The sequence below is a fragment of the Myiozetetes cayanensis genome, unplaced genomic scaffold, assembly GCF_022539395.1.
Source record: "Myiozetetes cayanensis isolate MyiCay16 unplaced genomic scaffold, myiCay2020 scf2-11, whole genome shotgun sequence".
Classification (NCBI taxonomy): Eukaryota; Metazoa; Chordata; class Aves; order Passeriformes; family Tyrannidae; genus Myiozetetes; species Myiozetetes cayanensis.
The window spans coordinates 29,321,024-29,343,613 of record NW_026087411.1 but is presented as its reverse complement, the minus strand read 5'-3'; the positions used below and the strand labels follow the sequence as shown (position 1 = coordinate 29,343,613).

Genomic DNA, 22,590 nt, shown 5'->3' with positions numbered 1-22,590 from the left:
TGTGAAACTTCTAAAGGAGGAACTTCTGCAGTAATGATGTGGTGGAAAAGTTCTGCTGCTCTAGGAAACAGTTGGAAACAAAGATGGCCCCAATAGCGTGTATTTATTAGCCATTAATGTTAGGGCAAAAAAGGTGTGGTGGGTTTGCTGTTTAATTTTGTTTCCCAAGTGTGCAAGTCATGCTGTGAGAGCATCAGTCTTTGTACATAAGTTTGCATAACAGAAGGTGAAAGAGGAAGTTTAGATTCCAATACTGAACACGGCAGATTAAAGCCCTGCTCGTGGTCCTTCTGAGGCTGTGTTTTTTACTTGAGGTGGGGGCAATGAGGTTTCTTACCATCTAATTAAAGAAAACCAGACCAACCAGATGGGTGTTTTGAATTTAGGGGTTTTGTTTGTTTGTTTTTTAACTTCGTAGAGGGAAGTTAATAGAAATCAATTAATTAGTGCCTCTGAGCTAGCGGGAACTCAGGAAGTGTGTAAGAGCAGTCTAGGCTCAGTTGTCTTTAGTGCTCTCTCCATTCTTTTTTCCTGCTGGTACAGAGACCTTGCAAGTGCAGGGAAGGTGCAGGCTGCTGTGATTAATGTCAGCTTTACATTTTTGCTGGCCAGCTCAGCTGGATTTTTCAGCTCTGGTGGGAGAGGATCTATTTGTAGCTGTCTTAGAGAACCCCACATTCCAACTCCCAGATCTCTGTGTCTTGGCAGGAAGATTTGTGCTTTAATGTATTTAATGTGTTAGTTGGATTCACTCATTACACTGGGAGTATTGTTGTTGTTGTTGGTTTGGGGTTTTTTCCCCTCTTCCTAAAGCAGTGGATTTGATATAAGAATCTTAAAGACCTCCAGAGTTAAAGAAGCTGCGTATTGGAAAATCTTTATAATATATTTATAGTGCAACCTCACTTACAGGAACTCTAGCTATCCAAAATCATGTGCTAACTGAAACGGGATACCATTGCCAGATGCCTCTTCATTACATTGTAGATACTTTCAATTATTTGAAACCTTAACTTTCCAATGTTATTCATTGTTTCCCTCACAGGCACTCAGATGATCGGTGTGACATTTCACTCTAGCCTACTACCTAATCCACCTATCATCAGTGTTTTACAGTGAAAAAGAAACTTATTCCAGGCTTCAATTTAAAGCAAAGCTGCCTTTTCCCTGAAGAATTTTTAGTCTAATTTTAGCCACAAAGGGTCCAATTTCTCACTTTGCAGAACACTACCAGCTATCCAGGACAAGACCCCAGAGAGCTCTGTCTTGCTGATGTTGGGTTCTTTGAGTTTCCTGGGAAGCATGGGCTTTATGCTTTGTAAGGTGGCAACTGAAAACACTATGAACTAGCAGGTCAAAGTGCAGATCGAGACAATTGTTCACAATCATTAATCTCTGGTGCCTTTCCTAGCTTAAAAGTAATGGAAAGTCAGAGCTTCCTGAGTTACTGTAAAGGTGGCGACATTAGTGGGCTGCCTAATGTCACTTGCAAAAATGAAGATCAGTCATTGCTGTAGACACACATTTATCTTGGCAGATAGACTTTAGATATCATCTTCCATGGTACCTGATTCCAATATGTTATCAGAAAATCACTATTGTATTAAAAACCTCATTCCACCTGTTTCTGATACCAAGCCTCTCTGAAGAAATGCGGGAAGGCAGGTATGTCTGGGCATTGAAAGATATGCCAGGGGTACAACTTGCCAGTCAACAGTCCTCAGTACTCAAAGAAGGTTTAGTTCTGGACTGAGATTTCATGGTTGTGGGTGATACCTGCAGAGGAGCATTCACACAGTATTATACAACCATGTCTGCTTTGGTCACTTTTGGCCATTCTGGGTTCCTATCTGAAACAGTAGTAGCTTCCCTCTGATTTGTGGGGTAGCTACTTGCAAAGAATAAAGGCTGCTCTGTTGGAAAACGCTAATGTGTTCTCAGTCTCAGCCATTCTCTGTCTTACCAATTATCAGTATAGGGTGGACAATGGGAGGTGCAGTTGTCTTAATTTGTACCAGAAAAATCATTAGTCACCTCTGGTGGGGCCTTGACCCTCTACCCAAAACAATATCTTAGATTGCCTTTTCCTCTGTAGTATGAACTTCCCCTGATATTGAATACTAAGTAAAGCCATATGTAGACAATACCAATTATGACATCCTCCCTTAGTTCAGGTACTTTATTCTGGTTTTGTTTAGAATAATCTCTATAAACTTCACCATAAGCTGAAATTTAGATTTTCATAAAACATAAATCCACTTCTGTAATTCTTTTCTGTAAAATTAACTCTAGATTTCCTACCAGATATAATTTTTGCAGGAATTAGACCAAGCACTAGATCAAGCTTTCAGATGTATTTATTTGTTAATTTCAGATGTCAAAATTCAGAAAACCAATGTTCTTCAGTGCTGTTTTAACAGAAGCTGATACTAACGTACATAATCTCATTAAATACTGATCAAATAATGATATGGAGAGAAAAAGGTACTTAATCCGTAAGTGAGCTTCTGTTGGGATCCTCAAGAGGATAGAAAATGCAGGTATTCCGCTGTTTCAGTACGCATTGCTTTGGATGCAGTCTGTGTTTCTAAGAATGAGGCCTCATTGTGCGGGCAATAGCTTATTACCTTCTGAACAATCCTACAAGCTGTTAGACTTATTGCTATTGGAAAGCAAGTCAAGTTGTTTTCTTTTTATGGCCTTTCCTGCCTCCAGAGACTAATTTGTAAGCCTTCGGTTGAGCAGATCTTAGTAGTAAGCACACACATTTTGCAGAGTTAAGCAAGTTAGGGGTTTGGGTTTTTTTACCCCGTCTTTCTTTGAAAAAAAAAATTGGTAGCAAATCTCTTTCCGAAGTGCAGTCAGACTGGACTAGCTGTATCCTACAGTTTCTTTCCAATCGAACAAATAAACCCAACAAACACCTCAATCCTAATAACTGTGTTGACATCTTTTAGATATTTTAGTGTTATTTTGCACTTTTGGGATTTTGTACCATAGAACAGCTTCTTTGAGTTGACTCTACTTTATCTACTCAAATGAAATTATTCAAACTCAAGTACTGAAGTAATAAGCAGCACACTGAAACTTTGTGGAACTAGGCATTTACAGCATCTGAAAAAGAGTACCTGCTTATAATCCTTAAATTTATTGTCCTTTTTCTATTATGGGAAAGAGATCTAGAGAAAAGCTTCTCCACAATAGCAAAATAAGGTATAAAAATGCTGAGCAAAATTTATCTGAACCATAGTCTGTAGCAGTCAATAGGCAGAAGAGAAATGAATTTGCTTATGATGCCATCACCTGCAATTGTTTTTTTAAGTATCTGTCAATTATATTTTTTGATCTACCTGATGAATAAAAGAACTAGCAAACTGAATATGCAAGTAGGAGTCAGGAAACTCCTTGTTTCCAAAAGTATTTGATTTAAATTATTGTATAATTACAAAGACCTTGTCATTGTTATGTTTATACATAAATGCATTACTCTTTACCTGAATGAAAGAGTGGCAATGTTAGGAAACTTTTTGGAAATGTTCTGGCCTCTCATACATTTTACCTGCACTATTTACACATGCCTTGGCTGCATACAAAATTCCTTTTCTTAATTCTTTTTCCCCTTCTTTTTTCCTTTCCCCCTTTTTTTCCCCTTTCCCACTTTTCCTTTTCATTTTTTTAAGGTACAGTCTTAAAGATCTGAATATATTTTCAGTTCAAGTGCTGTTCATTCATTTTCTTTACTGCATTTATCTGTGTTCTAAGATGTTCTTGTGGGAAAATCTTTGAGCTTCGGTGAGCTCACTGCAAGGAGCAGCAAATATGGAGTAGAAGGCACTTTTGTGCACTACACATTACATTACACAAGGAGTCCAAGCATTTTCGACTGAGGTCACAGGCCAATGCTGAAACCACTGAGGCTACAGTCCTGAGGCTGCAGGTGAAGAGTGCCCCAGCCCCAGATGCCCTTCTGGAGATTTACATCTCTCCTACAAAGAAGCAGCATCACCTTGTATTCAGTACCCATTTTCTAAAATGAGTCCTCCATCCTCATAGGCTTCAGAATACTCTGGAGAGTCCTAGCATTTGTCAGACTAACTTTTAGTAGTTTTACCACCATCTTTTTATACCATTTGCAGCTCATTTTCACAAACTCCCACTTTGGTCCTATGCTGGCTGTCTAACATTACTGAAGATAATGTCTACGTGGCCAGTTTTGTTTTTTTCTTTCTTTGAAAGTCTCTCTTTGAGTTTTGCCCTTGAGGTTTGCATTGTCAGCAAAATGTTGCCATAAAAAGTATAGCTTGGTACTGTGCAATTGGATGGAGAGCAAGATACTTCTGTCCTCCATCCCCATGCCCATGCCTGCCTTCAGACTCTTGCAGAGCAAAATTTCCAATCCAAACCCAGGCTGTATTATGGCTATAAACCCTACTTGCAACTTGCAGCTGGGGTTCCAGCTTCCAGACAATGCAATGTACCCTATACTTTGGATTCATCCTCCTGTTAAAACTATAAATATAAGTTTACTATTGTGTATAATATAGATATATATATTTATAACCTGCTGGAGGGATCTAAGCTGCTTTTGTAACTTTTGATACAATTACCTTTGCCTACCAGGGATGTTTAGGTATTGTATTTAGATAGGAGTTCATTTCTTCAGGTTTCTGCTTTAGAGTAGAAGATATATGTGGAGACCACAGAATTGGTAAGGGACTACTGATGGGGTCATCTGCTGCAGCCTCCCTGCTCAAATAGGGTCTTCCTAGAGCACATGGCACAGGATTGCATCCAGAGCATTCTTGAATATCTTGTGAGGGAGACTCTACAACCTCTTTGGGCAATCTGTTCCAGTGCACGGTCACCTGCACAGTAGTGAAGTTCTTGTATTCAGGCAGAACTTCCTCTGCATCAGTTTCTGCCTTTTGGCTCTTGTCCTATTGTTTGGCACCACCAAGAAGAGCCTCGATCCGTCCTCTTGGCACTCTCTCTTCAAATACTTGTGGCTGAGAGGGGACTTCATCAGTGTCTCTTGACTTGCTGGCAGTGCTCTTCCTGATGCACTCCAGGATCCCGTTGGCTTCCTTGGCTCCAGGGCACACTATTGGTTCATGGACAGCTTGTTGTCCACCAGGACCCCCAGGTCCTTCTCTGCAGAACTGCTTTCTGGCAGGTCAGCTCCCAGACTGTACTGGTGCAGTGGGTTATTCTCCCCCAGTTATAGGACTGTGCATTTGCCTTTTTTGAATTTCAAACAGTTCTCTTTCCACCTGTCCAGCCTGTCAAAGTCCTTCTGAAGGGCTGCACAGCCCTCTGGGGTATTGGCCACTCCTCCCAGCTTTGTGTCATCATCAAACTTGCTGAGGAGGCCTCTGCCCCTTCATCTAAGTCATTGATGAACAAGTTAAATCATACTGGACCCACTGTTGAACCTTGGGGGGGCACTATTAGTGACAGGCCTCCAGCTAGATCCTGTGGCACTGATCATGAGCCTCTGGGATCTGCCATTCAGCCAGTTCTGAGATATTCAGAGGAAGACAGATATTCCCTAAAGAAGAGAGAAAATGGATCTTCATCTGGTCTCATTTAGTGATACAGTATGCCAGATGAAGATCACACCATTGTATTGTCTGAGTGTGGGTTTTTGGTTTTGTATTGTCTGGTCTCAGCTATGAAAGCCTTTGGGGTTCATCCTTTCTGTATGAAGAGTTCCAAGCACATGGTTGTCTCGTAAGAAATTGAGTGGTTTGAAGTTGTATTGTTTTCAATTCTATCTTCTTGCAGTATTTTTTCCTCTTTGAAATACTCTTTGAGTCTGTTACTGATTTGGAATATTAAACTGTTTTGGTTATGGAGTTATAGCTTTAAGGAGCATTTAAAGTGTCCCTTATAAGTTCACTTCAGAGTTGTTATTTCATATGCTGTATTGGGGAGCAGCAGATGGGAACACACAAGATGGTTTGCTGCAGTATTTGAGAAGCCATTTGTAATGAGTGCCAGTTTGATGACACTTGGATGTGACTGATGAAAGTTTTTCTCCCAGATAACATGAAGTGTTGAGGGGGAGTGGCTATGGGTGTCAGGGTAGGTGCTTCTACTGTTCTTTTCATTGTGAAGTCTGGAAAATGCACAGTAACCCTCACAGCACATGTAACAGCCTAAAAGTAAAAGCATTTGGTAGACAGTAGGAGGCTGAGTGCTTAGTGTGAGGATATTTCTGGCTAAACCATGAGTATGCCTGATGAGCACAGGGCAAAGGCCAGCAAAGCCACAGTGGAGATGGAGAATTAGACTTTATCTGAAGTCCATCTGAAGGTGCATTGGAAAGTTGTTTCTTTTCCTACCGGTGCTTTAGAAGTTTGTGGCAGAAGTTTAGCTCTTTAGTCAACATTTTAATTTGACTCAATATTCAAACCTTGACAACAACCTAAACAACCTCATCTAACTTTGAAATTAGCTCTGAGACGGTCCCTTCTTCCCAAGTGCCCTTCCATCCTGAATTATTTTGTGGTTCCCTGAACTCACCATAAATCAAACTAGGAAAGCAGCTGATTGGCCCTATAAAGAAAAGGGGCAACACTAAGGCTCTATGCACTCTACTGTATACTGTCCTGTATTACTGCTATGAGACTAACTCCTTGAAATAGGCTGTAGCAGAGGTTATTTGGTTCCCTCCCAGTGCCTGAGATCCATGGTTGCTTTTTGTCTGAAAGACTGCATGACTTCCTTAGCTCTGAAGGCTGCTGGTGAAACAGTCTGAAATGTGGAATTTCTCAAATGAATTCTCTGAAAATAGACTTGCTTTCAGTTAGCCTAGGGCTCACTGGAAATCTCGTAACACTGGTAAGTCACAGTGGGAGGATGTTGCCCTTTGCAAGCCACAACATTCCTTCAACTGGATGTTTGGAAAACGCTGGCAAATGTGGAGTTAACTTGCTTTTTTCCCACCAGCATCTGTTCCTTTTTCTGTTAACAAAATTACTTCATGTTCAGATGTTTGGGATGATTTGTTAGCTAGTTGTTGACATTAGGTCATTTCACTATCTTTAGTCTAGGTATGGAAGGCAGGCACATGGCTTCAAAAATTACTTTGTTATAAATGCAAGTAGGCTGTAGAGCAGTAAATTGAGAAACTCTGACCTATGGCAAGCACAGTAATGGAAAACAACAAAATGCAGCAAGAGTGTCACTAATGCAGCAAATGCATACATTTTTTCATTAGTGATGTACTTGGGTCTTTTCAGTGTCAAAGAGCAGTTTGATTGATGGTACCTGTTAATGATGCCATAGGCTGAAGCAAGAGCTCCCAAATTTGGCCAACATCATTAATACAGTGTAAAGTAAAGCCTGAAATGATATACATTTCCTTCTACACCATTTAATGCAAAGAATGTGTTCTCACTGGGAGAATAAAGCTTGAGATTCATGTAAGACACCATCTCATTCTTTTATAGTTCCATATAATGAATTTAGGCCTTTTTTTCCTCATCTCATATAAGTATTAATATGTCAGTGTTGCACTATTATTTGTTAGGCAGGTCGTCATACTTGAGAAGAATCATTGCCCATTTTTTGTGGTTTATCGTTAAGTTCTTATATTTGTTTCATCATGTTTTTTCCTTGATATTTCTCTTCTACAGCAAGTACCCCAAAGTGTGTACTTGAAGAAATAATATTATAGGCTTAATAATGTGAGAGACTCCTCCTCTTAATAATTTTTTTTCCTAAAGTCACACTTGTAATGGTTTAAAGTGTAAGTTTAGTGTCAAGGAGGCAAAAATGCATGCACAATTCAAATTATACACCATTATTACAGCTTGGAATCATGATATCTAAAAGACCACATTGTAGCAGACATAAGAGGAGATAAGTTTTTCCAAATTGTCTGTTCTAATTGTTTTGTGTTTTCCATGTTGCCATGCTAACAATTACAGACTCATTTATTTATACTGGTATGAGAGGTTACCTTGGGTCAGGGTCTTGAAATTATATATTTATTTATGTAAAATTGAAAAGTATTTTCTTCTGTGCCCTGCCCCCCACCATGGGAACAGCATGGAATATTTTTAGTTTCTTCACCCACTCTTCTGTCTCTCCAACAAGAAGGGTTAGTTGTTGCTTAGAAAATGTCTTCCCGGCTCATTAATTCAAACTATTGAAGACATAAATGCCAAAACTTGCCATGTTATCTGCTATAGATGTTCTTAGTATGTAGAATTTGTGTGTCCATCTTGCAGTTCTGCATTTTTCAGGTGAACTACTAATGCTTCAGTTGAAGATAGAACTCAATACGTACCAAAAATCAGGTCCAAATTAGTCCTGAGTTTATGACAGTAATAGTTGGAAAATTGTCATCATCATACCTAATGCTATGTTTTGCATTTGGCTCGCATTCTGTGGGAGTTTGGGAGAGCTCAGTGGGTGCAGATTTGACCCTACCATGGAAAAAAAAAAAAAAAAGGAACTAAAAAGGGGGTGAGGGGGAGCAAAAAAGAAAAAGAAAACATTTATCCAGTTCTCATCCTACTAGCATGGTGTAATTTACTGTACTTAAGAACAAAAATAATGGTGAGCAATCCCATTCTGCTATATGGGAAGTACGTGTAAATGCTGATTGTGTGACGTAGTTGCTACCACTGGATTATGTGCTGTATGTCCTCTTGCAAAAATTCTGGGTCTCCACAATCCACGTATGAGTCAGTCCTGCTGATGTTATGCAAAAATAATAATAATAATATATCTTCCATAAAATGCAGTTTTCATTGTTCAAATTAGTCTTCCATGGATAAGCAAGAGCAAAGAATATATAAGTAACCAACATGTTTCTCTGGTATGCGAGAAGCAAGTTTGGTACAGACCAGGGCTCACTCTTCTCTGTATTCTGAATTTCACTGAGTATCCATCAGCTTTAAAAAAAATCAGTGAATACTGAACAGTAATTTTCAGTGAAAAGTTAAGAAATAAGCACAGTAAAGACTTGTTGCTAGGATATAGTGGCAGTCATGAACAAAAAGAAAGAAATTTTCTTCTACAGTTCTGGAAAGTTGTTCAGTTTTCATTGCAGTCACATGCGACAGTTTCAGCTACGCACCTTATTTGAGGTGAAAATCACATCGTTTTCCATGATATTCAGTCATGTGTTGAAAGGCACCTGGCATCCCAAACATTTTGCAGATGTAATAGGTGAGAGAAATGAAGGCTCCAAGAAACAGTTTTACCTGTTTATGGAATGGCCCGAGGTAGACAAAGGAACTGAGTAATACACTCAAATATTGAGCTAGCGGATTAAAATCTATGTGCCCATCAGACTGTATTTATTTCCTTTGTTCACCTGTCCAAAGACTCCTAACTTTGCTGTTTTTACAACAGTGATGGGTTAAATGATGAACTAAAATAGAAAATACATGGCTGCTCTGAATATCTGTCATCACACTTGGTAAAGGGCCCAGAGCAGAAGTGAACTAAAGCAAGAAGCAGTGTGCATCACTGCTAGAATAGACAAGATACATGTTATGAACAGTGAAGAGACACCTTTTAGAGTTTGATGTTAATGAATTCTCTATGTGCTCCCAGAAGGACTTGTCCTGAATATCTCTGCTGGCTCTAGGTAGGTGTGTCCTGTGTAGTTCCATTTGTATTTGAGCACAGATAGTGACATTTCAATCCCATCATCAAGCAATGTGCAGGGTGTTTGCCACGAATGGTAGGTGATTTCATTTTATTTACAAAAGTTTATAAGTGATTGCTTGCTGGAGATAAACAGTGGTAGGAAAAGATAAACTTACAGCGCAGGCATGTGGGAGACAGGAGGCTCAGTTACACAGTCTGGGCTCTTTGTGGCTTTTCACATTGCCTAAAGAATGCCTAGAGGAGGAGGAAAGGAAGTGAGGAAGGAGATAGTCCAAGTGGCAGCATTCTAATGTTGTGGGGATACAGCTGAAAATAGTGCTGTTGGAAAGGGATTGAAGTAAGTCGGGTGGGTAAAGAAAAAGTCCCTTTCTGTTCCTGCTCTATCCACAACATGTTGACTGTAACCTAAACAGGCTTAATGCTAGCATGGAAATGTACACACACTGCTTGTATATAATTAGTGACTGAAAAGTAATAGGGACAATGCAGAGCTTGAATATTAGTGAAACAATAGAATATGTCCTGCTGCTTAGGATTTGTTGGGATAGTGGCAGATTGTTGGCTTCACCTACCACAGGAATGAATGCAGAACCTTGACCCTGACCTCAAGCTTGCTGCAGGTTTGGGGGGACAGTTTGGTTCAGGAATACAATCAATGTAAGTCCACAGCCATACACCTGGAGAGCTGGCCATGTCCATGAGAAATGTTTCATCTTCTCCTGAAGATCCCCCAAGTAAAAAGATTATGAATCGACCTTCTGACTGGAAGGATCTTCCATAGTGGGTATTTCCCTTCAGCTTCCAAAGAAGTATACAGAATGGGCTGAAGAAAGATAGGCTTCTAAAAAAATTGTTCATTGGAAGTGCAGGGAATTCATGGATCACCTTATTTGGCAGCTTATTATTTAGATTACACACTTATCAACTGCAAAATGTTGGTTGATTTGGGACTTGTGAAAAGTAGAGCACATGAAAGGTATTACACATGAGTATGGACTTAGTTAATAGGACAGAATGATCTTTAGGCAGCAACAACAGAGTCAGGAGAACTTACCCAACAAGAGACCAACTTCCATGACAGAAGTTAAACATTCAGCAGAGGAAAAATGTGTAATATTGGTAGACTCCAATTTGGCAAGTAAGCTTTGTCCTGAGGGCTGAAATCACTGGGTAATTCAGTGTGGTCTCAGCTGTACTGTTAAATAGTTCTGTAAATATAGGGGCAAGTTGTCCTCTTGGTCACTGCATACACTATACCACTACATTAATACCTGCTGGTGGTGTGATTGGCATCCTATAGCAGGACTAAATATATTTGAAGAAGGACAAACAGACTTGTATGACCTGTAAATGTATGAAGAGGCTGCTGCAATCAGTGCTGGCAACTGATTACATCTGTCTGTATTAAGGAAAATGATAAAAAGCCAAAAGAAGACAGGATCTTAAAACCAAAAGTGTACAGTGCAACCCTACTAAAATAGAAAGTTTCTTAAAGTGGGACTCTCTTCATCAGTAATCTATTGTAAGTCTTGAGCCAGACATATTTATTATAAAACTTAATCTTGGTTTAAACACTACAGTTACACATTAAAATCAATGGTTGAGACTTCTGAGATTTCAGAAAACATTAATTCTTTGGCTCATAACATTGTACTGGCAACTTTTTTACCTGCCACTTATGGCATTCCAGTCTATTTTCTGTGAGAAACTGTCTCTGTATGTATATGCAATGGATCTCACATGTTTTCTGAAGGATAAGAAATAAAATCATGGCCTTCATCTCCATTAGAATGATACCAATTAGAAATAATTAATTTGAAGTGGTTTTGGATGTTAGAGGAGGTTGGAATTCACACACGGTGTGTGTATACAATGTACAACTTCTGGAGATTCTATATCTATGGGTGCTTGGTAAGCAAAAAAAACGTTAGGGATGGCTTAATCATTTCGAAACAAAGCATAAATTTAACTTGACTGGAAAGTTTTTCAGATGTGGTAGAGCCAACCATCTTTCAAAAATGACTGATAGTCCATTTTAATTTGTAAAGGCTAAGGATTTCAGGATCACTGAAGCTTCTCTCAGTATTAGGAAATTATTTCTAAGAAAGAATCCTCATTATTCATAAATGTATCCTTTTTTTTTTTCACTTTTGTGCTTTTAAACTTTGTTATTTTTCACACTGAGTTCCACGTTATAAGGCATTTTGTAGTACAAATAGTAATATGAAGCCTTTGATTCTTCTTTTGAAAGGCTGGTTAGTAACCAGCATCAGAGGTCATTATTAGGTCTGTCAAATTACAGGCAGAAGGACAGAGCTGATGCTAAATGAAGCAAAAAAAAAAAAAAGGAAAAACCCCTCAAAAAACGCCTTGTGGTCTGTTAGGTAAAATATCACCGTGTCATAATGCAGTGACCTGGAAGCATGTATGGCTATACCTGACCTTTGTGAGAGGCAATTAGAAACTACTCAGTTGCATGCTCCAGCTGGTGATTAATGAATATTCTTTTAGTAAGTTATACAGTAGACTGCTTTTGTGGCATAAGGATTATTATCTGCACATCAATGGCTTAATTCAAGGCAGAGAAGTAATGTTTGTTTTTCTCAGTCTGGGTAAATTGTGCTAAGAAGGCTTGGATACAGCTTCCTTCCCCAAACTCTGAGAACATTTGTGTAAATGCTAGTCATGGAGTCTGAGAAATGGAACAGTGACCACATCTGTCTAGTGAATGGCTCAGTCCTTTGGTCTGTCCTGTTTCAAAATTAGCATCTCTTGGGACATGGTCGGCTTTTTGGAGGCATAAACTGTCTGAACAGCTTAGACGTATTTTAGCTCCACTTCTGGATTAGCATTTCATCCCACAGCAGATCAAACACATTTTGTGTCTTTTAATAAAACTATTTTTTATTTGTGAAACTTCGGCTGCTCTGAACTGAGATATAGCCAATAGAATGGACAGTGTGTTAATGAATAAGTAAATGTTTCTTTGAAAGCTGAACTCCTTAAAGTGAAGAAAAGTCAGTAGGGCAGTCATGAAAAAAGGGAAAGTGGTGATTTGGATGGGAGTGCAGTACAATTTCAGCATGGATTGATTCTTGGCTGTGCTACAGATTTCCTGTGTAACTGGGAACCGTGTAATTGTCTGCATCCCATTTTCCCTGTTTCTGCTGATCTTGCTGAAAAAACTCAGTGCATTAATTTCTTTAAGGACCTTTGTCAGTGCATAGTGCCAGGTGTTACAAGATTGTATTGTGTTTGGCATTTATAGCAGATGATGCCAGGAATTGAGTAGTTAAGATGCTAAAGGGAAAAGAGGAGGACTTGTGGGAAATCAAGCACAAGTGATAACCATCTTCCACCCTTCAAGCAAACAAAAACTCCACCTTGTTTTTAGTGGACAGAATATTCATGAAGAGCAAGGGTCATGTATGTCACTTTGAAACTGAACATGGACACAAGTCTGAATCCTGAACATCTCAGATGAATATTTTGCTGGCTAAGCTGTTATTGTGAAGAGTGTGAGGGGGCTTCAACCAGAAACAGAATCTTTATCCAGCAAAGCTTTCATCTGAAGTGATGAAAGTCATGTTAAAGTTTCAGTGAACTGGCATTAAAAAACAAACAAACCAAAACAAACAAAAACCCAACCCAACCAAACCAACCAAAGCAAAAAAAAATCATACAACAAAAAACCTGAAAAATGTCCAGCTATTTGCAATCAGGATTTCCATTTCCATTGCTCTTTAATGGGAAATATGAAAAAAAAAAATAGCTACAGGGGCTTACTTCATATGATAAATAACATATTTCACTTTTTCTTAAATGATATATGTTTCTTAATGACTTGAACTTCATGATTTATATTTCTTGAACTGTATGTGATGATGCTGACCCTTCAGACCAGGAAAATAACCTTTCTTTCAACTCTGATGTACTGGAATGATGCATGAAGGCTTTTGATAGGAGGAACCACACTAACCTTAATGTAGCTTTTGCAAGAAAATGCAGTTCTTTGTGACCTAAGTATAAACTTGAGCATGCATTGTCCGGACATGATGCAGTGAACAAGCTTGAACAGGAATTTATATTACAGTAGCCTCGTTTCCTATTTTTGATCTGTGTTTGCACACTGTTTTTGTTGATATAGAGAGGAGCCCAATGAACAATATCATGGCTTCTTGTCCAAGAAATATTTCAAAACCATGTTTGCCATCATGAGCTGTGTGGCTTGTTCCCATTCTGTTCTAAACAGTATAGAAAAGCTGTTGGCTGTTCTGAAGAGATTTGAGAAAGAAGTCATGTTGCCAATGAATAGATGCCATCACAATAGTACCCATGCTTTTCCTGCGACATCCGTAACACACGATGCATTTCTTGATACATCTGTTCAGGGAGGAAGTGTTGTTTTATAGTATGCATGTTAGAAGGGCTTCTTGAGTCATCATACCTGGAAATTTATCACGTGGGCGTGTGTGGTGGTAGTGGCAAAGTCCATGTAGTAGTTGGACACCCAGGGATGGCAAGCATCTGCTGATCCCAGGGAGCTGATATTTGCCTACACTGGATAAAAACACCCTGGTATAAATGATGGTAGAAATAAGAGAGTGCTGGATTCAGTGTCATATCAGTGTTCTTAACTCTAACAATGTTTTCCTGGATGAGTTTTAATTGCCATGTCAGCATATATGCCTCTCTGTCTCCACCTGTATGAAGAAAGACTTGTAAAGACTTGCTAATTTTGTTAATATATTTGTTAATGCTTTGATGTGCTCAGATTTTCAGGACATACTCTAGAGAACTGCTCAGCGTTTTTGCAGTCATTTTGCTGCAGAGTAAAATAGGAATGTGTCATCACTGGAAAACTGAAACCCAGTGCTCACCTCAAAAGAGCTTCAATGCAGGCAGTTGCTGTACAGGCTTTTCCTGTGCTATTTCTTTCAAGACTGAAACCATCTTGAAAGAACCACTCACCATATAAACAGTGTCTTTCATTTTCCTGATCCACTCAGCCATGAATATCTGGCATTTCCACATGATTTTTGTAACACTAGTGTTTGGTACTTCTTGCTAAAATGTTTTGCAGCAAAGGCAGTGGTCCATAATGTTTGCTTAAGTCTCTTATTGCAAATGCTTGTCCCCCTGACATGGCATCCACTAAAAGTCTCTGCTCTCTAGAAACAGCTTGCCTGATGGATCAGGTCTCCCAGGATTTGCAAAAAGGCTTTTGGGATCAGCCGAGCTGTGCACACAATTCTTTGCTTTATTTTCTTTCATTTTGATTGGTTCAGATGGTCCAAATATTTGCAGAACTCCATTAAGTCCTATTTGGGATGAAGTCATAAGTTCCACTTTCCACCAAGTCATGGAGCCTGTCCAAATTAGTGTCAAAGCCTATATAATACCTTGGCTATATTGCAGGCTTGTATAGTATCAAGATCCTGTTTTCACAGCAGTTACATAGTTGTTACTCCAGTGAAGAATGATATGGCCCCTTATAAAGTCCACAAGCTGACGCCTGTTTTTTAATGTAATATTTACACTATTCAAGGAGCTAAAAGAAGGCTTTGCTTTAATAGGTTCCTTCAGCTAATGTTTTCCCTTATACAGATGGGTTATTGTTTCCAGCTTTTGATACCTATATGGCTTTATATATTACAGCCTCTTTTTTTTTCCCTTTGGTTGGGTTTTTTTCCTTCTCTGTGTCTCCTGCAACCAGGGAAGGGAAGAGTTTTTCCATTATAATCATTTTGCTTTGCAGTTTTCTCTGAGATTTTATTTGAGGGTCAAGCCCCTGAATGTATTAAAACCAAAACACAAAAACCCCAGCATCTTGTTGTTACACCCCACCCCACCTCCTGAATTGCTTTCTATTTTTGTCTCATCTTTCCCTCTCTGAGAAAAGCCTAGTACAACGATTTCTTAGCAAGGGCAAAACTCACATTATTTAGCCAGTTAGTGTGGGCTATTGGTTTGGTTTTGTTTGTTTGTGGATGAGTTTTTTTTGTTTGTTGGTTTGGTTTTTTTCCCCAAGTGCTCTGATGCTACATGTGTGAACTTGACTCTCTTTTGAAAATTTTGCCCAGGTGACTGCTATAAATAACATTTTGTCACCTAAGGAATTCATGGGGCTGAATAAAAATCTATATGCCCATCTTGAGTATAAGGAGTATTTCTGAGTATTTCTTGGACTTCATATTGGAAATAGAGTGCCAGGTTGTAAGTACATAATCATTTATTCTAGTGAAGTAAAACACACATTGATAGCCATAGAATTCTGGTGTGAACAGGGGGTGTAGAAGACCACTGAGATTGAATGGACTTTTCTTGCTTAATATGCTTCTAGACCAAAACGACTTCAGAAAGTGAGGAATTGCATTGTGGAATATCTGCTAAAACTTTTTTAACCTCAGCAATCTGCAGCGCATCTTCAGTCTGGGCTTTAATTCAGGAAAAAAATCTTACACTTGCTGTGTTCCACTGAAACAAATTTTCTCCCAGTTTTAATTAAATCCAAACCATAAGACTTGCAGACTCAGAGTTCAGACCAGTTTGTAGTGCATGGAGAATGGTCAAAAGTGGGATATACCAAGGACCATACCTTAATTGTTAAGCTAACTGCATATACAGATATACTTTGGGAGATCAAAGTCTTCTTGTCCTTTGTTCTGATTGTGAGATTTCTAGTGGTTTGGTTTCAGGTAGGAAATTAGTCACAATTCTGATTTTTTTTATTGTATCTATCCTGAAGCTTTTCGGCCTGCATATCTAACACAGACATCTAGAAATGTTAGTTGTACCATTCCAGCATTTATACATTTTTCCCCCCAGCAAATTTTAAAGAAAAAAAGTATTGTAGCTTATTTTGGAATACAAAGGATGAATTCAGGCATTCTTTAATTTATGTGTGTTTGTTTCTTTACTTGGCATTCAGAATGGAGGCAGAAGTATAGAGAATACATGTATTCCATGTTCTGACAATGTTCTTGTCACATGTACTATGCAAACAATTATAGCTGTCAGTAGGACTTTATAGTTGTCTACAGAGAAAAATTTCAGAAGGGCACATGAGCACTCCTTGCCCTTCAGATCGGTGGCTCACCCTGGTTCCCTGAGGAATGACCTTACTTCACTACTTTTAGATTAGCTCCCCATCTCTATTGTTCTCTTTGAGAGTGATGAGATTATCTTATAAAAATCATGCTGTATTAATTTGTTATATGTTTTTATTTATTTTCCCATTGTCAAGGTCACGTATTGATTTTTGCATGGGAGGTTAAGGTTTGCCAAGTATGAAACCGCTATCAGGGTTATGGTTGCCACTAGATATTATTCTGCACTGAAAAGGGCAGCAAAAGGCAGTCTACCAATAACATGTAGTGTGGCAATTCTAACTGGCTGTTGGCCAGGGGTTGTCAGGTGGCAGACGTGTTTTCTGAATGTGGTTTAATAGCCGATAGAGTTATTTCTCATCTCTAAACCAAACAGTGCTGGAATAGCTGAGGTGCTCTGATAGACCTACACTTTTAATATTGTTATGCATATCTTCCAGAGTAGCTTTTCTAGCATTCATGCACAGACAGCATTGGTGAGATCCACACAGCCTTCATACATCTTTGGACACCTTTAAGATGAGTTAAGTAGTTCAATCTCTTATCATATGCTAGGAAACTTAATTATTTGTTGTTTATAATGGGAGATTAGAATGCTAGAAACCAATCCTTGTGTTACCCGTGACTATTACACCTATCTAGAAATAAATAGACTTGATAGAAGCAAATTTCATTTCCATAGAGCAGTAAAGGAATAAGAAAGAATTGGTTCCTGTGTTGGTTCCTTCTTTTAGAAGGTTGATCAAGATTAGTCTAGTGAGGAGGATATAAGGTGGATTATTTGTGATGTAGGGATGGAAGGATTAATGCTGACTGTACTGTAATTGAGGGGATGCTAGTTTTTTCCTTAGGATGTTCTGACATTTTGCGTAACTTTATAGGATAGGATAGAATAGCAGAGACCATTTCAGTTGGAAGACACCTACAATGTTCATCTAGCCCAAATGCCTCACCAATTCAGGGCTGACCAAGTTAAAGAATGTTGTTAAGAATATTGTCCAAATGCCTTTTAATTATCAGCAGGCATCAAGCACCTCTCTAGGGTACCTGTTCAATGTTTGACCACACACTTGGTAAAGAAATGCTTCCTAATGTCCAGTCTGGATCTGTTTTTGTTTATCACATCAAAACAATGCAGTCTTTTGGCTTCTTTTCAGGTTCCACGACTTGATTATTTTCTCCGTAGCAGATGTTAAACCCCTTTGTTGGTGGATTCCAACATCACCCTAGCAGTAAAGAGGCCAAATAATTTATAAGATCTGTCAGTACAAAGCTAAAAAATATAAACCTACTATCTGTAAATGGGCTATCCTTCTACTGGGAAACATAATATGTTTAAGAGACTGAGGTTTGTTGCTTAGATGCCAAAGATAACTGTGTCTCCACCAAACTTTATTGTTCCGTGTTTAATGATCTTAGCTGAAGAGGATTCTTTTTATCTGACACACCATGGTGACAGTGCTAACTTTACACTTTCAGAAATGTTTGTAATAAATGCCATACATCTATGTGCATTATACAAGAATATGGGGGAGATAACACAGTAAAGAGCAGAGCAGTGAAGAATCCCAGGGGGTTCTGGAGTGGCATTTCATCCTGTAGAGGCTACTTGTGTAACCTTGCTTAACTTTCTTTTCAGGAACAAGAAGACCCTAATAAGCTTGCTACCAGCTGGCCAGACTACTACATTGACCGCATCAATTCCATGGCAGCGGTAAGTTACCTCTTCTGCAAAGCAGGGAAGATTTCCTACCATAGAGATGTGTTTCTTTAGGAAAAAATCCCAAGAGGAGAAGAATTTTGTTCCAAATGTATAACTGATTTAAAATAGGACTTAAAAGAAGATGAGTATGTGGATTAAGAAAGAGCCCTACCCTAGCAGAACAGTAGATAGAAAGCACCATAAATATTTCTAGTTTTTGTTTCTCCAATACTGAGCTCTGAAGGCAATCAAATTAGCGTCTGGAAGGAAAATTCAAGAGATTATTTGATGAATCAGAAAAACAACATTTGAAAACTAGGTAAAGTTTTGTTGTATGGTTTCAAATTGATTTGTAACTAATCTACGAAATAATACTTGGGCTATTACTTTAGTAGAAGGATTCAAGAAAAGGTAGTGGTTTATATAAAATAATACTCACTTTTGTAAGAGCATATAAATAGAAGAACATAAGGCTGTAACACCTTAGACATAAGATACAAACCAACAAGGTATTTGAGGTAAAATTTTTTTAATTTCCTTGTTCAATAGCTGTATAGAATGTCTCTTTCTCTGAAGCATCCAGTAGAATCAGAACACCTGCATATAACATTATCCTTTGATATGATAGATTTTGCATTTTTAAATTTGATCTTTTTACTGATTTTTATAGTCAAATTTTGCCTCCAGTTACTCATGCACAGGGTCTACTCATCTTTAGTTGTCAGTTGTGCAGAAATGATGATGGGATTCTGTTCCTGGGGTCTTAGATAACACATCTTGCTTGTTAATTTATGCTTTTATTTTTGATTTCTAAAAGTTTCTTTGCACCTTTTGCATTGAGGTTATAAGCTCCAAAATAATTCAATAAAAATAATATCTGAATGGGTTCTGAATGTGCCAATAATGACGCATTTTTCTTGGTGAAATATGTCTTGCTGAGTAAAACAATTTGAGATTTACAAGTTATAATCACTCACTGTAAGAGGATAAAAGAAATATTGCTTTCTACTGAGAGTCATGAATAAACAAAACTATCACCTTACCTTCATGCCATATTTTCATGAGACAGAGTAATGGAATAGAACATGGACTTGTTTTGAGAAAAGACATTGAGCTTTAGTGACTGGCATGACACTGTGCTTTGATTTCCTGACTGAACAAATTTACTCTACGAGGGCCATTAAGGCCAAAAAGTTAGTATGAAACCTTGCAGTATCACTGAGCCAAATAATTCTGGTAGGACTTGGTCCAAAGCCTCTTGAATCTACTGAAGTTTTTCCATTGATTTCAGTGACTTTTAGATTAGTCTTTAAATGATCTTGATGTAAACCTGGAGTGAATATGTATACACCACTGTTGTAAATCTGGAGCAGTTCCATGGAATGAGTCTATATTTTGGCCTGTGTTTCTAATTTTAAACATATTTTAAGAGCACCGATAAACACCGGCCCTGGTAATGTTGTTTGCGTGCCTGAGTGCCAATGCTGAATTATTGATAAGCTTTAATTTGGCTTCAAGACTCACATTTCACTCTTATGCTTGAAGTCTTGAGAAGACCCACTGGGGTTATAACCCCCGCTTCTGATTTACTACGTAGTTGCTTCACTTTTAGGCAGGTGAAACTCAGTTGACTTTCACAGAAATTGTATCAGCGGAAAACTGGAGTAATACAGCTGAGAACCAGTTCCAGCACACTTTAAAAGGCATGTTCTATTCATTATTATTTAGACCTCTGAGATTTTTAACTTTCAAACAGTTATTTTTGGGTCCCATATAATTTCAGTTCTAAATTTAGTAGTGGGTTTTCTCGAACTTATTATTTTTAAACTGCATCCAAGTGGAGTTGACTTTGAAGTGGTGAAAGAAAATTATGTTTCATGTTGCTTCCTGACACTCTCCAGTCTATTTCAGTTTGTATCTCTTGGGCACTATCAGGTATTGCAGTATTTTAATTAGAAATATTACAAGAAGTATTATAGTTGAAATGGTAGTAATAATCACAGAAGTATTAGTTTCAAATGTCTTAAATCCTGCTTTTAATAAAATTGGACCTTCATCTCCTGTGAATTCATTGCATAAGAATCTTTTTATATGTGGCTTTCACATCTTTTTCTTTATCCTTTTGTTTAATTATGAAGTTCTTTTTTTATACGTTAACTTGGCAAAAATGTTCTTCCTACTCACTGATAGAGTGGAAATGGCACCTTTATCCTGCTGATATCATTAGGGATCTTTCTGTGGATTTCAGCAGGCTCAAGAATCATTTTCTCAGAAGACCCTCTGCAGTGTTACCGTATCTGCCCCTCATAGATTATGTTTGAGAGCAGTGTGGTGATTCCTGACATGTTTGATGTTCCCTACTTGTAACCTTAAACCACTGTGTTAAGGAAGCACTTTAGGTCACAGAGTCCTGATCCGGTTCAAAAAGCCATGCATTTTAGACACAATTCTGTTCCCACAATTGTTTCTGCTGCTATGACTTTTCAGATTTTAATAGTTTTAAAACCCAATTCTCACAGGAGAGTATGACAGCAAAACTGTATCTTATTACTAGTCCGTAGTGTGAAATTCCTGTGGAGGCACTGTCCCATCCTCCTGACTGAAAGGAAGGGGCTGAGTAGCACATTGGTAGATTGTCTTCTAGACCAGTCCTTAAGAGAAAGGGGCAGCTGCTAATGATGTCTAATTTCAAAAGAGGACCCTCCAAATTTGTCTAGTCCTCTGATTTCAACATTCTGTAAATAGTATTGGTGATGTGCACAGGTTGCACACCCACAATTAAGACCATTTCCATTATCCATGTCATAGTCCTCTTCTGCTGATTCATCAACATACAAAACTTTTTTTCCTGAAAATAGAGCAGCTGCCCTGTTAGTATCCTCCCTGTGTTCCTCCTGCCCTCCTCACCCCATGTAACTGTCTGCTTGGCAGCACAAATAAACACAGCTCTCACTTTACTGGGGAGGAAAAGTTCTGACAGCACTGTGTTGCTTTTATGGTCTTGGCTGTGTATGCATTTCCACAGAGAGACTTTCAGGTGAACAGTAGTTGAAGATCCAGCTTTTCTGGAGAGATGGCTCAGTTGAGAATGTGAGGCAGGGGTCAAGATTAATAAATACAGCTGAAACCAGACCCTTTTCCTTGACTCAGAAAGCATTCGTTCAAAGCAGAGCATCTTCACAGGAGGTTAAAAGTATATATCTTTCAGCAGAATTCAGCAGTTGGATGATAACACTCTCTTCTATCCAAATTAGATGACATCTATGTTACTTTAAACTTACTTTCTTAAAAGGTTTTTTTAAATTACATCTATATATAGTTTATTATTTATAGATATTCTCCTAGTTCAGCGTTAATGTAGTTAGAGATGTGCTGAAACCTTGAATTTCAATTGACTATTACGAGAAATCAGAACATCCAGGTTGCTTTTCACTATATATTTTATTTGTTTCTTACCTTTTTCATTTCACATGGCTGAGACTATTAAGGAGAATTAGGTCTGTCATACAGTGTATTGCTGATGCTAGTTTATGCCCTTTTTTTTTCCTTCTTTTTTCTCTTTCTCCAACATATTGTCATTATGGTCCTTGTATTTTTATTTCCAGTAGTTTTGGGGAATGATTAGCAATTACGATAAGGTGTGGAAATGAATATGTGCTTTAAAAAAAAATTGTTTCATTTTAAGTGAAGCCAAAATTTCAAAATTATTACTTACACTACCTGAAGTTTTAAACCTAAAATTCCACATGAATTCTTGTTTTCACAAATTCTTGGATTTTTTTAATTAGCAAATAAAGTAACTAGATGCTATACTTTCCCAGATGATACACTTAATCTGGAAAACTTTAAATATACAAAATATGCTGGAAAAGCCCCAAACCTTATGTATACCACTTTTTAGGGACCAGATAAGGACCTGGCACTATTTTGCTTCCCGTTCCTAATATATTTGGTTAACTGATGGTAACTAGCTTCATCCTGAGCCCAGAAAACATTAGTCCCTGAGTGCAATTTGTACTTCAAGAAAGCAATTCATCAGTCAGCCACAATGAAATCCAACATCAAATAGTGGCAGTTCCCTCCCTTCTGTCTTCCAGGGACAGTTACGTTTTCTATAACTCTTGCCACAAAAGCTATTTCACAATGCAA

At 38.2% G+C, this 22,590-nt stretch overlaps 1 protein-coding gene across 3 annotated transcripts in view; it reads left to right on the top strand.

The window, feature by feature from the left end:
- The window catches only part of DAAM2 (dishevelled associated activator of morphogenesis 2), a 201,005-nt gene that overhangs the window by 104,471 nt on the left and 73,944 nt on the right, over positions 1–22,590 (top strand). For all 3 annotated transcript variants that reach the window (XM_050314848.1, XM_050314849.1, XM_050314847.1), the window contains exon 4: positions 18,379–18,453. In XM_050314848.1, coding sequence (XP_050170805.1) covers positions 18,379–18,453 — 75 coding nt within the window. The remainder of the gene's footprint in view (positions 1–18,378; positions 18,454–22,590) is intronic.